This window comes from Salvia splendens, chromosome 6 (assembly GCF_004379255.2).
Source record: "Salvia splendens isolate huo1 chromosome 6, SspV2, whole genome shotgun sequence".
In the NCBI taxonomy this organism is placed as follows: domain Eukaryota; kingdom Viridiplantae; phylum Streptophyta; class Magnoliopsida; order Lamiales; family Lamiaceae; genus Salvia; species Salvia splendens.
The window spans coordinates 18,818,008-18,832,216 of record NC_056037.1 but is presented as its reverse complement, the minus strand read 5'-3'; the positions used below and the strand labels follow the sequence as shown (position 1 = coordinate 18,832,216).

General features: G+C 41.5%; 1 protein-coding gene across 1 annotated transcript; it reads left to right on the top strand.

Moving 5' to 3' along the window:
* The first annotated feature begins 2,098 nt into the window (after positions 1 to 2,098).
* LOC121809388 (ribonuclease TUDOR 1-like) lies at positions 2,099 to 9,131 on the top strand. The gene is made up of 17 exons (XM_042209972.1): positions 2,099 to 2,255; positions 2,995 to 3,158; positions 3,341 to 3,418; positions 3,530 to 3,643; positions 3,734 to 3,838; positions 3,959 to 4,165; positions 4,258 to 4,470; positions 4,573 to 4,680; positions 5,409 to 5,579; positions 5,666 to 5,863; positions 5,940 to 6,299; positions 6,405 to 6,635; positions 6,717 to 6,905; positions 6,969 to 7,046; positions 7,121 to 7,315; positions 7,909 to 8,286; positions 8,662 to 9,131. The coding sequence occupies exons 2-17, from the start codon at positions 3,009 to 3,011 to the stop codon at positions 8,845 to 8,847; spliced, it is 2,961 nt and encodes a 986-aa protein (XP_042065906.1). The 5' UTR covers positions 2,099 to 2,255; positions 2,995 to 3,008; the 3' UTR covers positions 8,848 to 9,131.
* Positions 9,132 to 14,209: the final 5,078 nt, after the last annotated feature.

Below are 14,209 nucleotides of genomic sequence, written 5' to 3'. Positions count from 1 at the left end.
GCTACAGAACTCCATAGTCGTTGTTAGACCATGAAGAAGAGCAAGAAGCTCCGCCACAAAGCCCGACACTGCTACAAAGGAGCGTGCAAAAGGCCCTCAACAAAGAACCACAACATCACCAGCCTGTCCAATCAAAGCAGAAAAGACCCCATCTATGTTCAACTTCACCCATGGATCGTCTCGCCAAGGACGAAGGGGCAATAGGCATGAAGTCGACAATTAGGATGTACCGCACCAATGAAGGTGGACAAGCAAACCTGATGCCACCGAAATCCGCAACTGCTGAATTTGGAAATAATACTCCTCCAGATTTATTGAATTTCTGTGGCACATTTCGTAATTCTGAGAAAAGTTGAGGTGATTCAGCTGAGGCTTACTGCCCCTTGCTATAAAAGGCCAATCTTTACATAGACATGGATAAATTATGCTTTACTTGCTCCGCCGTCTTCTCTCTTGAACACATTAGAGCATCTCCAATGCTGGCGGACGTCAAATAGCCGTCAAATAGCCTTCACACTGCCACATCATCAGCACTACAATTCTCCTGCCACATCAGCTTGCCACATCAACTGGACATCAAATAGCCATCAAATAGCCTTCACACTACCTATCCACATCACTAATAACAATTATATAATTTAATTTACAATTGTATCAACATACATAATTTAATTTACGAGACAAATACGGAAAATTCGAATAATAATATTAAAATTTAAAAAGTACATTACTTTTAAAAAAAAGTACAACAATTTAAAAAAATTACAAAAAGTAAAAAGTACATTAATTTAAAAAAGTAAAACAAAATCACTCATCGCCGCCGTCCTCGTCTCCGTCGTCGCCCAACGCTTCTTCACTTCCGTCGCCGCCGCCTCCGTCGCCACCTACGCCGCGGCTATTCCCGCCGGTGTCCCTCCTCATCGCCTCCAGTTCTTCACGCTGGCTCTGGAGCAATACGCGAAGAAAATCCTTCACCTCGGGGTCCACCGCCGCTTGGAAGTCGGCTAAGGTCTTCACCATTTGAGCGCGCGTTTGTTGGCGCGCGAAGAATTTGAGCTCCTCGGTAGACCTGCCGAGGGGGGATGCCGAATGGACGTCCTGGGAACTCGGGGTGCCCCCCCTCGCAACCTGCTGCGCCCGCCTTTGCCCAACCGGGCGAGGTCGGCGACCGAACGACCGAGGAGTCGGGACCTCCTGGGCCGTCTCGGGGAGGTCTGACGAACCACCGCTGCTGCCGCTATAATCTCCGGTATAGTTCAGTCTCTGCCTCTTCGGCCAGCCAGCGTCGACGCCTGCCCGGAATTTCTCCGACTCGTTGAGCACAACGTAGCAGTTCCAGTAGGTGAACTCATAGTACTTCTTATCCGGATCGGGGTAGGCTCTTTCCGCAATCCTCCTGCAGTCTTCCTCTGTTTGGCCACTGGTCTGCATGCGGAGGGCGTTGGCGTACAAACCCGAAAATCGAGAGACCCTACACCGGAATCATCTGCTGCCACTGGTCTGCATAGGGGGCTGCATGCCGGGTGCCCACCCCGGAATCATCTGCTGCCACGGGTACACGTTGTAGTACCCGCTCATTGGAGGCCAACCACCTCCCCCAGGAGCCGGGGAAGTATGGGACCCTGCCCCGGGAGTCGGGGGCGTCTGAGACCCTACACCGGGAGCCGGGGGAGTCTGAGACCATCCCCCGGGATTAACTGGAGTACCTTCGTAGTTGTTCTCCATTGCTCGTTATTGATCTTGTACAGAAAGTAAGGTAGAGAGAGAGTACTCGTTAAAACAAGTGGTGCGAATGAAAATGAGGTTCAACGCGCGTATATATTGTGTTTTGCGAAAAAAAAAAAAAATATTTAAATCCGACGCCGGTTTGGCGCCGATCCGGGAGCCACAATGGCGCCCGTGAGGATCGGCGTGGGAACCGGCGTCAGCGCGGGAATCGGCATGGCGACGCCGATTTTGACGCCGATTTCGCCCACGCCGGTTCCAATGGTTCGGCGTCAAACCGGCGTGGGCGAAAAATCGGCGCTCCGGTGGTGACGCCGACCATTGGAGATGCTCTTATCCCATATTTCGCTTCAATTCGAGTAAACAACTGAATCATAAAAGTGAAAAGACACTTCAATTTCAGCTTCTAGAAATAACTGATTCGATTTGATGACTTCATCGTAATCGAATCGGAAATCGGATCGTTTTCGTCTCTCTCTTCAACCTCCTCCAGCCTAGGATTTATCGGTGATTTTCTGGTGGTTTTGTAGGTATGTCTAATTTCAGATCTCAGTGATCTGGAGCTTATTTTTATCAATGTACGACTTCTGTTCAGTGAATTGACTTTCTTCTGGATTTATTTTGGCGTTTCTGTGTGAGATCGTGCTGATCGCTGGTGGTTAGCCGTAGATCTCTATCGTATGTATGATTGCATGTGTTGTTAAGGTTTTTGCAATGGAATTTGCTCGTGTGGTTATGCCATGGGAAAACTGCCAGACAATAATTGATCACCTGCATTGATTCTGTTGTTAAACCTTGGAGTTATTCGTTCGCAAAGAGTCATTTTTGTGTCTTATTAGCCTACTGTATTTGTGAATTAGATTGGTATAAGGTTTGAATGGGGTTATGGAATATTGTGATTATCTGTTAGTTTCAGCTATATAATTTGTGTTGATTCTAAATCTTTCTTTGATGAAAAATTAATACTTTTGGCGATTCGTTCATTACATTTACTGATACAAGTCTCTCCTCCTTGTGATCCATCAAGATTAACCTTTTCTCCAACCTTATATTTTGATTAGTTTTGAAAACAGAGTTTTGATCTTGAATCCTATTTTTATGCTATTCAGCAGTACAGTTGAATGGTTTGATTGATTTGTTTTTTACACGGTACTGTTATTGACCATACATAAAAGCTGATTTAGAAGGAATATTGGAGCTAAATTCTGTTGTTCTTGTTGCTTTTATTTTTACAATTTCTAAGTCACTCTCAAACCTCTTGTTATACAGAATTTGCTGTTGAAATGGCATCAGCAGCTGGAGCCACAGGATGGTTGAGGGGAATAGTAAAAGCTGTTCCATCTGGTGACTGCTTGGTGATAATGGGGAACACGAAGGCTGAGATTCCCCCAGAGAAGACAATTACTTTGTCTTCTCTAATGGCTCCTAAATTGGTATGTTTTCTTTACGTGTATGTAATTATGCATTACTTTTGGTTGATCCGATCATGTCTATGAATAGCTATTGATTTTTTTAAAGCTTCTGAATGGCCACGAGATTTTGTGTCTTCACTAGATTTTTGGTGCTTTGAGTATTTGCGTACTTTTGTCCTTGTGTTACTTTGTTTCTATTATAGGCTCCCCGGAGAGGTGGGCTCGATGAGCCATTTGCATGGCTGAGCAGAGAATTCTTGAGGAAGCTTTGCATTGGAAAGGTGGATCTTATTGTTGTTTTCTTGGTCCCTAAGATATCTATTCATTTAAATATGAGTTTTTGTATGTATATTTTATATTTAGGCTTAAAATTTATGCTTATTACATTACAGGAGGTCACTTTTAGAGTGGATTATACTGTACCATCCATAAACCGGGAGTTTGGCTCTGTTTTCCTTGGGGATAAGAATGTGGCTTTGCTTGTGGTTGCTGGAGGCTGGGCAAAGGTTTTCCATTGTTATTTTTATCCTTTTGACTGTGTTACTGTTTTCGCTGATTCTTGCATTATCTCACATCATATTTCCCACATTACACAGGTTAGGGAGCAAGGTCAACAGAAAGGAGAAGCTAGTCCATACTTAGCGGATTTGCTGCGCCTTGAAGAGCAGGCCAAACAACAAGGTCTTGGTCGTTGGATCAGGGTCTGTATATTTATATTTTTTCTAATTTTTAGTGTTCTGATTTTTTTAATTATTTGGTTAGATATTATATGGTTCAAAATATTATACTGATGATATATGTCTTGTAATTGCTCCATTTAGACCCCAGGTGCTGCTGAGGCGGCCATTAGGGATCTGCCTCCTTCAGCGGTTAGCGACCCCGGTAATTTTGATGCTATGGCTCTATTGGCTGCTAAGAAGGGCAGTCCTTTGGAGGCTATTGTTGACCAGTGTCGCGATGGAAGCACAATCCGTGTTTATTTGCTACCAGACTTTCAATATGTCCAAGTGTTTGTTGCTGGGATTCAGGTATATATTAAATAGATTGTATATACTCTTTTAGATGGTTTTCTCTTTTTTTACTATGAATATTGATGCATCAATATTGATTTTTATACTAGGCACCATCTCCTGGTAGAAGGGCTGCGGCAGAATCTGCCGTTGCTGAGGTGGTTTCTACTGAACAAAATGGAGATTCAACAGTTGAAGGCCGAGCTCCTTTAACATCTGCTCAGAAGCTTGCTGCATCATCTGCATCAGTAAATGAAGTTCCTGCAGATCCCTTTGGGAAAGAAGCCAAGCATTTCACAGAAATCCGTGTGTTGCACAGAGATGTGAGACTGCTTAAACATGAAGACTTAGTCATTTTCTTTCTTTCAAAGAATGTATTTGTATTGTTCAAGTTTGTAATGTATATGTCAATTTATGCGATACAGGTCAGGATTGTATTAGAGGGTGTTGACAAATTTAGCAATCTCACCGGTTCGGTATACTATCCTGATGGTGAATCAGCAAAGGATTTGTCATTGGAGCTTATTGAAAATGTAAGCCATTACATAATGTTGATATGGTGTCGTTCTGTTTTTTTTCCCTAAGCTCCTGATTATGTGATAGCTTATGTCTTGCACACAAGATTCTTCTCTATGAATTGACAACATCCCACATAATGTTTCATTGCCACCCATTGTTATTTAAGTTTTTACTAAACATTTTGAATATCTTATATCTTATATATAATAATTTCATAATAATAAAAACAATTGATTTCTGAGATACTTTCACTCTTTTTTTTTATGTTGTGTTGAAGATGATTGGCAAACTACAATTTTATTTTGCCTTGACAATGCATTGGTAATTGTTGCTTTATTATTTTCTTATAATTGCTGTCTGTGTTTTCTATCTTTTTCTCTCGCTCACTTTCCCTCTCTCTCTCTCTCTCTCTCTCACACACACACTCTCACTAGTACTCCCTCCGTTCCATGTTAATAGGGTCATTTTTCTATTTCGGGAAGTTCCAAGATAATTGAGTCATTTCCATTTTTGGCAAAAAGTAACTCTTACTTTTACTTTATTCTCTCTTCATCTCTCTTACTTTATTCTCTCCTACTTTATTCACCATCCATTTAACACACTATTCTTAAACTTCGTGCCGAAAAGAAATGCCTCTATTAACAAGGAACGGAGGGAGTACTATCTAATGCATATGCAACCCTTCAGTATTTTCTTCTTATTCCAGAATTATATAACATTCCTCAATGTGTTATTGCCCCAGGGCTTAGCTAAATATGTGGACTGGAGTGCGAGCTTGCTTGAAGATGAGGCCAGACGAAGGTTAAAGAATGCAGAACTTCAAGCAAAGAAGTCGAGATTAAGAATCTGGACAAATTATGTCCCCCCAGCAACAAACTCGAAGGCCATTCATGACCAGAACTTTACAGGAAAAGTAAGTCATGCCCTAGATTTGACATTTCGTGGTTTGGAAAATTTTCTGAATTAGTTAATTATTTGATGACAACTTATTTTGTGCAGGTGATTGAAGTTGCGAGTGCAGACTGTATTGTTGTTGCTGATGATTCCTTGCCATTTGGTGATCCTGCTGCAGAGCGGCGAGTCAATCTCTCAAGTATACGGGGCCCTAAAATGGGAAATCCTCGTAGAGATCAAAAACCTGATCCCTATGCTCGTGATGCTAAGGAATTCCTGAGGACGCGCCTAATTGGTCGTCAGGTGTGGTTCTTGATCTTTCTTTTGCACTTCTCTCTGATTGAGTGCTCTAATTTTAATATCTTCGTTACTTGTTTAGGTGAATGTTTCTATGGAGTATTCCAGGAAAGTTGGCCTGACAGATGGAGGTGCTGCTCCAGCTGGGTCTGGAGATACAAGGGTGATGGATTTTGGAACTGTCTTTCTTGTTAATCCGGCTAAGGATGGGGATGATGCTGCTCCTGCTGCTGCCGGAGCAGGCAACCAACCAAATGGGGTTAACATTGCTGAGCTTTTAGCTGGTCGTGGTTTTGCCACCACAGTTAGGCATCGAGATTTTGAGGAGAGGTCAAATTATTATGATGCTCTCTTATCTGCTGAATCACGTGCTATTTCTGGGAAGAAAGGTATGCATTCTGCTAAGGATCCTCCTGTAAGGCATATGACAGATCTGCTAACGGTTAGTTCTACACCATATTTAATTACTATTTCTGTGTTTTCAATTTACATATAGTGTTTTTTTGTATTAAATATGTGCACTGTTTGTGGAAATAAACATGTGCAGGCTAATGCAAAGAAAGCGAAAGACTTCCTACCATTTTTGCAACGTAATAGAAGGATGTCTGCTATTGTCGAATATGTTCTCAGTGGACATCGATACAAAATAGATATTCCTAAGGCAACATGCAGTATTGCCCTGTCCTTGTCTGGTGTCAGATGTCCTGGCCGTGGTGAGCCTTATTCTGAAGAAGCCATTGCATTTATGAGGCGGAAAATTATGCAGAGGGATGTTGAGGTAGTGATTTTCTTTTAGGCTTCACATTCTCTGTTTTACGTGCATTCTGTCTCACTGTTTTGTTGCTGTACCTGCATGCAGATTGAAGTGGAAACCGTTGATAGAACAGGAACTTTCTTGGGTACCTTGTGGGAGTCGAAAACCAATGTTGCAATTCCACTTCTGGAGGCGGGTTTGGCTAAACTTCAAACTTCCTTTGGCCTTGATAGGATCCCAGAAGCTCATCTCCTGGTTCAAGCTGAGGAATCAGCTAAACAGAAGAAGTTGAAGGTAAATATATACATTAATCCATGTTCTGATTTGTGGTACTCTTGCTGATACTTTCTGTTGCAGATATGGGAGAATTATGTTGAGGGAGAGGAAGTTACCAACGGCACTTCTGTTGAAAGACGACAAAAAGAGGAGTTTAAGGTATGAGTTCCACACATGTGCTCACTGGCAGTAATCTCAGAGGCAGTCATGGATAATCATATGTTCTTTTCCAGGTTACAGTTACAGAAGTCTTGGAAGGTGGTAAATTTTACATTCAGTCAGTTGCTGATCAGAAAGTGGCTGCTATTCAGAAACAGCTTTCTTCGTTAAGCCTTCAAGAAGCACCTGTAATTGGCGCCTTTAATCCGAAAAAGGGGGATATTGTTCTGGCTCAGTTCAGTGCTGATAAATCTTGGAACCGTGCTATGGTAAGTGGCATTGCATTACTTTTCTTGAATATAGTACTGCCGTGTTGCTCTTAAAATTTATGCGGGCCTTTATTGTATAATAATATAATAGTCAATTGATTCTGCTTGGTGGTGTTTCTTGATCTTGTATTATGTATGGCCATCATGAAGATACTCTGGCCACTTTCTTTCTTTGCGCGTCTTAGATAAAAGATGCTCAACTTCTCAGGGCTCTACTCGGGTTTTATTGATGTTGCCTCATTTAGCTTTAATGTGTACTTAGTGAATGTATAGTGAAGTACTCCCTCCGTCCCAACTAAGTTGATTCAAAACATTTGGACACGATATTAAGAAATTGTGTTGAAAAGTAGGAGAGTGGAATAAAGTAGGGAAGATAAAGAGAGAGTAAAGAATGTGATGTAATAAAGTAAGAGTGATTGATGTTTTGTTTTTTGTCAAACAAGGAAATGACTCAACTTAGTTGGGACATCCCAAAAAGGAATACGACTCAACTTAGTTGGGACAGAGGGAATATTTCTTTTATACCGTAGTTTCTTAGTAATCAGTATTTAGGTCCCTACATTTTTATAACCCAATCTGGTTTGATTATGTAGATTGTTAATGCCCCGCGTGGTGCTGTGCAATCTGCGAATGACAAGTTTGAGGTGTTTTACATTGATTACGGGAATCAAGAAAGCGTCCCCTACAGCCAGTTGCGGCCTCTTGATTCTTCGGTGTCTGCTGCACCAGGCCTTGCTCAGCTATGCAGCCTGGCATACGTCAAGGTTCCAGGCTTGGCGGATGACTATGGTCAAGAAGCAGCAATTCGTTTGAGCGAGCACCTTTTGAGCACTCCAAAAGAATTCAGAGCTATCATAGAAGAGAAGGACACATCAGGTGGAAAAGTGAAAGGACAGGGCACCGGAACTGTCTTTTTGGTAACTCTGATTGATACCGAGGTTGAGACGAGCATAAACGCAGTTATGCTACAGGTATGATAATAGAGTGCCTCCTCTTATATGCTTATTTTACATCTTAATATTAGGAAAACAGAAAGATTATACTCCTTCCGTCTAAAAATATGTGCACTTTCCATTTCCGCCCGTCCACATACAAATATGAGCATTTCCATTTATGGAAAGTTGTCCCCAACACTATCCATATACATCAATTTATTTACAACTTATACCACTATGACCCACCAATACAACTTATTAAACACTAGTAATAATATAGGTCGTACTATCCACTGACACTACTTTAACTACTCTTCTCCTCCTTTCTCTTACTTTATCAATTATACATTAATTCTCGTGCCATTTCAATTGCCCATATTTTTACGGTCTAACATGTAAATATGGTTGCAGGAGGGGCTGGGTCGATTGGAGAAGAGGCGTAGATGGGAGCCCAAGGATAAGCAGCAGGCGATGGATGAACTGGAAAAATTCCAGACGGAAGCCCGAGAGAAGAGACTTGGGATGTGGGAGTATGGAGACATCGCTTCAGATGATGACGAGGCGCCTCCCTTGAGTAAAGCTGCCGGAAGGCGGTGAGAAGTTGATATATCTCCAGCTTTGTACCAATACCTGGATGGTAAACCATGCCAGTGTCTGAAAATGGAGCTGATAGAGAGGGACATACCATTTAGTGAAGGCCAAAATGTTTTACTTGCAACTTACCCAACTCCACGTCACTGTTTTTTAGGTAGTTGAGTGAACAATTTTCTGTTCTTTATTTATTATTCGAGTTATAGACATAATTAATAAAGCAGGCGAACACTTTTATCCTTCTTGGTAGTATTTGGCGTCAATGTACTTATCAGGATAATTTTTGTTTATTTACCCTTCAAATATCTATAGTTGGTATAGACTATAATCCTTTTTGTTTTGTTGTGGGGCAATTAACTAAATTAAAGTGGCAAAGAAAGGAAACATATGAAACTACTTCGTCTATCAAGTCATATTTACTTTTTCGTCCGTCACATAGTTTATATTCATTTATGCTAACGTTTTTCTCCTTCTCTTTTACTTTATTTTATGGACCCTACCATCCACTATACAATTTCAATTACTTTTTTCTTCTTCTCACTTACTTTACTAATTACACATTAAAACTCATATCAACCCTAAATAGCCTATTTCTATGGGACGGATGGAGTATTTGTTTAGAGCATTTACAGAGGAACATAAATCAATCAGTCCATTTCTCTCTTCCTCCGGTCACATCAGTATTTTATCATCTAGCCTAAGTTCCTGCAATAGTGCCTACAAGTGGAGGTAAGATTTTACATTTAGATGTTCGGTTTGCTAGATAAAATAATATCGAAATATAATCTAGGATTAAGTTTTGATATTATTGGAAGGGGTTGGCTATGACTAATATCACATTATTATCCATCTTGGATTGAGTTGTGGGATTCAATCTCATGAACCAAACACACAATATATTTAATCTCGAGGTAAAATTTTACAAACCGAACTGCTCATTAGGAAATTGAAATAACACTATTAAGTTGCTCATATAGTCATATTAGTGATTCTTCCTTCAAATTGCTTCCAATTCTAAAACTAGAACTTTGTACTTGCACAGTCTGCTTGATGTTCCTCAAATTTCAAAATATTTGTTGAGTGTCTTGCCAAAAAAAACAATGTTTTCTTTTTTGAGAGATCATGTATCCAAGGAAGTTAAGAAACTATTCTCAAGGGCACTCTTGACTAAGGACTTCATCATATCTTTCTCCACAAATCTCATCCAAGCTTTAAGACTTCAAGCACTTCTTTGCTGGACAATCAATAAGACCAAGAGTATTGTTCCTGCACTTAGTTCTCTGCCTTCATTTCCTGTAGCTTTTTCAACATCTAGTTCTAACACTTTGCCTTATGGCTTTATCTTTTGAAATCAAAAGGAGATGTTGAGCATGTTTTTTCCGAACTTTAAAGCAATGGTTAAATATCAGCTAAATGCTAAATTGAAGATTCTACAAAATTATTGGGGAGAAAAAAATTAAGGCTCATCTAAATTTTAGGCAACAATCTGGTGTATTGCATCCCATATTTTGTCCTTATAACAGAATGAATTAGCTGAAAGGAAACATGGGAATGTGTTGTGGATTTTAGGGGTCAAATAATGATTGATTTATGCCCCTTTATACACTGGAAGGCTGTCAAAAGAATCTTAAGATACTTGAGTTAGAATGGAGACTATGGACTTTAGACGTCACCACGGTTCCGGAACCGGCGGTTCACGGTTCGGAACCGCCGGTTCCGGTTCAATAAATTGATGAACCTGAACCGGCCCGGCCAAGGTGTGGCGGTTCCGGTTCGTGAACCGTGGAACCGCCGGTTCAAGTGAACCGTGGAACCGCCGGTGATTGGCCGGTTCCGGGCCAGTTCCGGGCCGGTTCGGCCGGTTCGGCGGTTCGTTTTGATTTTTTTTTTTTTTTTTGCATTTTGTAAATTGTAATTCAAGTTTAAAATGTAAAAAAACTTGCGTAAATAACATTAGAATGAAGCGATGTACAAATGTAATTTTATTGATACAAATTACAACTTCAAAATTACAAATTACAACTTTAAAATTACAAATTACAAGTTAAAATTTACAAATTACAACATAAAAATTAGAAATTACAACTTCAAAATTATAAATTACAAAAGACTTAAAGTCTTCATTACAATTTACAAAATTACATATTCGAAATAAAGGGGAGAAAAAAGAAATAAAGGAAAAGGACTTGAGCTCAACTTAAATTTAAACTTAAATTTAAAATTTAAGTTGAAATATAAGTTGAGATGCCTACGTATCCTCAATGCTCAATTGCATTTTGGAATCAAAGTCCACGTAGTTCTCTTACCTTGCTTACCTATTTGGCTTGATCGGAAGTATTGGCGCCTACTCTTCTTCGTCGGGGAAGTAGTCTTGGTCGAGTAGTGTTTATGTGATATTAACGTAAACAAGAACAACGTGAGTAAATTATGAGCGCAAATAACGTAAACAACTTGAGAGAAAGAGGATGGAGAATAGAGAAATTGAGATTGAGAGAGAAATTCTTATCAACACAAGAATGGGGTAAGTAGAAAATGAAGATGAGGGGGTTATTTATAGGGGAAAAATGTGATTAAAAAAAGAAAAAAAAAGAAAAAATTTCAAATTTTTGAAATCCGGCGGAACCGCCGGTTTACTCGTTGAACCGCCGGTTTTTGGTCAGAAACCGCCGGTTTCGTCAACGGTTTTCTGACAAAAACCGGCGGTTTCTGACCCGGTTTCTGAAAAGGCTACGTCTAGGCCGGTGGTAGCCTGAAAAGGTGTCGGAACCGGTGAACCGCCGGTTCAGGTGAAAACCGGCGGTTCAGAACCGCCGGTTACGGTTCGCAAATTTCATGAACCTGAACCGGCCCGTCGGAACCGCCGGTTCCGGTCACGGTTCGGAACCGCCGCCGACGGTTCCGGTTCCGGTTCGGAACCGCCGGTGACGGTTCCGGGCCGGTTCAGCCGGGCCGGTTCGGTTTGGTGATGTCTAATGGACTTCATGTTCAAAAATCTAATTCTGCATTTGTAATTTTTTTAGATTTAGATTGGGCAGCTGATATGGATGATAGGAGGTCAATTTCTGGATACTGTCTGTACTTTCTCCGCCCCACAAGAATATGCACTTTGGGTTAGACACGTGTTTTAAAGCATCCACAATAGGTAGGACTAACCAATAGCATAGCACTAGGACAAACCAAAAACACATCCTGCCACGTCATTAGGACTAACCACAGTCTACCACATTACTAGGACTAACCACAACACAATAATAGCTTAGCACTAGGACTAGCCTATAAAATAAATTCACAAATACGGAATTAAAAATTCAATACGAATACGGACGGAGAAAGTGCAATAATAATTTCATTAAATAAAAATTAACATAGTACAATTTAAAAAAAACAACGATTCAAACAAATTACATTATAGATATCAACGTGCACTCCTCCGCGCCCATAACTCTTCAATTATATCTTGCTGAGGTTGAATATGGGCTTCTTGTTGTGGAAGATCGGCAAATGCCCGGACCCTTCGGCGTCCCCATGAGGTATCCTCATTCGTACATTGGCAGTGGCCACGCCGTGGCTTGCACCGGAAACATCTTTATTGGCCCAGTCAGTCAGTTCTGGACCTTAATTTTTGACGATCATGTTGTGCATGATAATACATGCGTACATCGAGCCTGGAGCACACCAAATGTCCACTCCACATCCTTGCGTGCCACCTCCTGTCGTTGCGCAAAGTAAATCTTATTTGGCTCTGTTGGGCATCTGATCATCTTCACAAACACGGGCCACCTAGGGTATATCCCATCCTCCAAATAGTAGTCCATATCGTGTTGGTTGCCGTTGGCGATAAAACTGATGGTCGGACCAACGACGTTGCACTGGTCATTGAAAAGGGGCGACGACTGAAGTACGTTGACGTCGTTGTTCGACCCGGTTAACCCAAAATACGCATGCCAGATCCATAGCCAGTAGTCAGCTACGACTTCGAGGATCATCGTGAGATTCTTTCTTTTGAAGCCGGTCGTGTACATCCCTTTCCAGGCGGTGGGACAGTTTTTTCATTCCTAATGCATACAATCTATGTGCATATCCATCAGAGCCTAGCAGTCTTCGAGGGTAGGCTTTCGAAAATGCTGCAGACACTCGCGGGCAGTCGTCTCGCCTATGTGAAGGTACTCGTCGAACATGTCGGTCGCACCTCCGTAGGCCAACTGCCTGATTGCTGCAGTGCATTTCTGTATAGGCAAGTGACCGGGCCTACCACTCGCATCCTCCCTAAACCGGAAATACTTGTACCGACGCTCTAAAGCGTTCACGATACTCATAAATAGCGGCCGATGCATCCTAAAACGCCGTCGGAAAAAGGTCTCCCCAAACCGCGGCTGCTCAGCGAAGTAGTCGTCAAACAACCGTTGGTGGGCACCGATGTGGTCCCGGTATACTACAGCTCGATGATGGATGTGGCGAGGTACCGCCTGCTGATGCTGCTGCGGATGCTGGCACAAGTGCTCTTTCACCAACCGATTTATCTCCGCGGACGTATAGGCCCGCAATTGTTCGTTAATTCGCTGCGATTCGTCAGCATCCCCACAACTAGCCATTTTTTGATCCACAGATCAAATGAGAAATGTAGAGAGAATGAAGAGAAACTCGTTAATACATGTGGTGCGAATGAAATGAAGTGCAATGAGGCGTATATATAAAGTTTAAAAAAATGAAAAAAGTCTGTTAGTCGATCGCTCGTCGATCGCGTCGCCACAACAGTGGATGACCGATCGGCGAACGTCCAACCACAGCGGACGACCGCTCGTCCTACCCGTTCATCCGTCCCGTGTTTGCCGACTCCAATAGCGGACGAACGCGACGGACGAGCCGCTAGCCGGTCGCTCGTCCGACCGTTCGTCCGCTATTGTGGATGCTCTTAATGCACCATTGATAAAGTAAAACAGGGAGTAAATAAAAAGAATTAAAGTATTATAGGTGAGGAATGAGACTCACCTCAATACACAGAAAAATGTTTCCGAAAATTGGAAAATGCATATTCTTGTGGGATGAAGGTTGGGTTGTAAAGAACCTAGTATCTTAGAGCTCGAAGAAGCAAGTTGTAGTGTCAAGATCAAGTACCGAGGCCTAGTATAAACTGAGTGGTCAGACTTTATCAAGTGTTTGTTTCCAAAAAGCTACAATTGCGAGTTTTATTTGCTTGAATTAGGAACTGAAAAATGGGCGTGTTCAGTGTTCACTCCTGTTTATCTTTATAACTTTGCCAGGGAATACTCCAGCAGAATAACATGAAGATCACATCAATAATTAACAACATACTGAGATACCCTTTATAGCCAAACATTTTCCTACATCCCACTAAGAATAAAAAAAA